General features: G+C 36.3%; 1 protein-coding gene across 1 annotated transcript; it reads left to right on the top strand.

Moving 5' to 3' along the window:
* The first annotated feature begins 6 nt into the window (after nucleotides 1-6).
* On the top strand, nucleotides 7-1,994 carry LOC109589717 (uncharacterized). Its single transcript, XM_020005752.1, has 3 exons — nucleotides 7-934; nucleotides 1,012-1,728; nucleotides 1,776-1,994. Exons 1-2 carry the CDS (start codon nucleotides 26-28, stop codon nucleotides 1,336-1,338), a joined length of 1,236 nt encoding a protein of 411 aa, XP_019861311.1. The 5' UTR covers nucleotides 7-25; the 3' UTR covers nucleotides 1,339-1,728; nucleotides 1,776-1,994.
* The last annotated feature ends 950 nt before the right edge of the window (nucleotides 1,995-2,944 follow it).

Below are 2,944 nucleotides of genomic sequence, written 5' to 3'. Positions count from 1 at the left end.
ACTTGACAGTAGAGAAACAAAAGTTATGACCCTGCATAGGAGTTTCATAATATATAAAGCAAAAGAGCTGAAGATGACAGAGAAAGAGGTTGATGAATTTTTAAAAACATTCACAAATTTTGGCAGCATCCTCCACATGCCTCAGTATGACAGTATTAAAGATATTGTCATTGTCAATATTTGGGAGTTCACTCAATACCTAGACAAACTTTATTATCCTCAAGAAGAAGAACCGTATGCTCCCAATCTGTTAAAGTATGGAATCATATCAGAATCATCTGTGAAAGAAATTTTTTGCAAGCATCCTGAGAGTGCTGAAGATTTCATGAAGGTTCTTACAACAATTGCAATGGCCTCTAAAATTAAAAGTGGCTTGTCTATCCTCATTGATTATCAGCAGCAACCTGATAAGGTGCACTATTATTTACCATTAGCAAGAACGCGTGAAGTGTACACACCACCAGACAAAGAGAATGATTATGCTTTCATTGAGATAGAGAGTGTCAACTTCCCAGCTAATATACAAGCTAGTATTAGCTATGCCATTATGGATAATAATGACGATGTTGTTCTTATTGCTACAGAACCCAGCAATGTCTCACAATTTTTTTTCCAATCTGAGAGTGGCCCTCCCATTATAATAGAGATGATATACAAAGGAAGCAAGACAAGGTTAAGAATAATGAACAGCTCCAATGACATACTCACATCTCCAGCAGCAGTTGAAGCATGTTACAAAGTAATCACTGCTTCATGTCGATGTCTTGACAGAAAAATTAATACTATAAGTGACCTCAAATTTAGTTTTGCTGTGCCCTGCTGTGAGTATCCTGATAGATATCATTATCTCTACTACAATTGTGAGCCTCAGCTTTGTGATGCCTGTTCAGCTGAAAATAATTTCAGATTATGCTGGAGCAAAGCAGCAAATAAAGTAATTAACAACACCAGAATTAGATCTGCACTCATTTTTCATTAACCTTAATATTCATGCTTTGTTAATTTATGTAGTGTGAAAAATTAAACAAAGACGATGGAGCAAGATTAAAAGAAACTTGTCGTACAGATATTCTACTTAAATTTCAGGACATTGCTGGCCTTGTTACTGATGATTATGATTTTGAAGCCTTGAAAGAAGCACTTAACATCAAAGATGTTTCGACTCCTGATCCAGAAGATAGTGAGGGCAAAAAGAAGGCAATGATGCTGATGCTCTTAAATTGGGAAAAACAGACAGAAATACCAACTAAGCATGCACTAAAAACTATATTAGAGGATAGGGGATTTGCTCATATTGCCAATAAACTGGATACTGAAATAAAAAGTGATGTATATTAACTCAAATAATTACAATACTATAATCTATACTGTTATACTATATTTATAGGCTGCATGTTTCTTCATTGCTAGACTATACTGTTAGATTAATTTTAATAGTAATTGATAAATAGATCTAGACTTATATTATTATTATTATTATTATTATTTAATTTTAAACTACTCACTGATGAAGAATTCTATTTGATGTTTGTGGTATGAATGATGATATGGAGACAGCTACATAAAAATAAGCACTTTAATGACAATTTCAATTTTTCCTTTGAGCCCCGCCATAGTAGAGTAGTATCTATGGCCTCCTAGAAGAATGTAGACAGCCACGCCTTGTCGCCTTCTGTGGGTATGAACTATGGAGAAAGAAGATCGAGGAGAAAACTTAACAACTTCAAGGTGATCTTTTACTCCATGCAAAATAAAAATAATGTCTTTATCTATAGCGTAAAAGCTGAGCGTGTATCTGGAGACAAGCATTGATGTTGTTGACAGTGTCCGGGCACCAACAGGAGAAGATCACAAACATGAAGCCGATTCTGACCCCCTCTTCTATCAACAAAACCCCTCGCAGAGTCCCACTTCATTTGATGCCAATGCTGGAATAGGAGGCAGACAATCCGATGCTGATCTCTGTACTGGCTATGAGAGTTTTGATTATGAAACTAAGAGTCTTTGTGGTACTTTGGTTGAGGATATCATCATATCACTTGACGTACACCCACAAGATGCAGAAAGTAAGTTTGAAACACCCTGTCATTGTTTTGTCAGTATAAGATTGTTCTCCTCCTTTTGTGTGTTAATTGTAACACTGTAGTTAATTTTTGTGTCTCATTTTTAAACTTGACTTGGTTCCAAAATACTGACATGTAAATCATTTTATCCTATTTTCTATTGTTATAGTGATCACTCAAAGAAAGTTTTGGGATGTCATCCTTCATCAGAAAATTCCAGTGACCACATGCCTAGTAGCGTTTATGGGCCTACCTTGCACTGGAAAGACGACAGCCATAGAGGGAATGTTTAAAGAGTTTATAAAGCTAAAAGAAGGGTCAACATTCAGCTTTGACGACTACATGAAAAGAAAGAGGAATGACGAGTGTCTCTCTATCTACGAGTTGTGTGTACTTGGTGGTTTACCACATGACGAGTATGCATGGTCGTTTGCCACTAATCGTTATGGTGCAATCAATTTGATCATTTGCTCTCTTGCACGTCAGTATCCTTCGATTACTGAAGCTGTTTTTGAATCAGCTAAGAAAAAGCCATCAGAATCATTCGTTGATAAGCATGTTCAATGGCTAATGGCAGAGGTCAGCAATCACTTGGGAAAGATCAAAGAGGAAAGAATGAAGCTGTCACTCATTCAAGATGGTATCTCGCTCATCAATGTCATGGATGTTGGGGTCAATAAAGCTATTTATGATTTTCTATCGATAATGTTATTGTCCTGCAAGAGACATTTTCGTGTTGCTTTCTTCTCATTGGATAGAGATGCTCCTCACACTTAATGAGGTACCTGATTTATCTCATAGCCGTTATGACAAGTGTAATGATGGCAAAATAGTCATGAGAGAAAGGTCTCGACTTTCATATCTTCTCCATTTTGCTACTC

Source organism: Amphimedon queenslandica, unplaced genomic scaffold (assembly GCF_000090795.2).
Source record: "Amphimedon queenslandica unplaced genomic scaffold, v1.1 AMPQUscaffold_10974, whole genome shotgun sequence".
Classification (NCBI taxonomy): Eukaryota; Metazoa; Porifera; class Demospongiae; order Haplosclerida; family Niphatidae; genus Amphimedon; species Amphimedon queenslandica.
The sequence above is the reverse complement of the archived record's forward strand: the minus strand, read 5'-3'. Positions and strand labels throughout refer to the sequence as shown.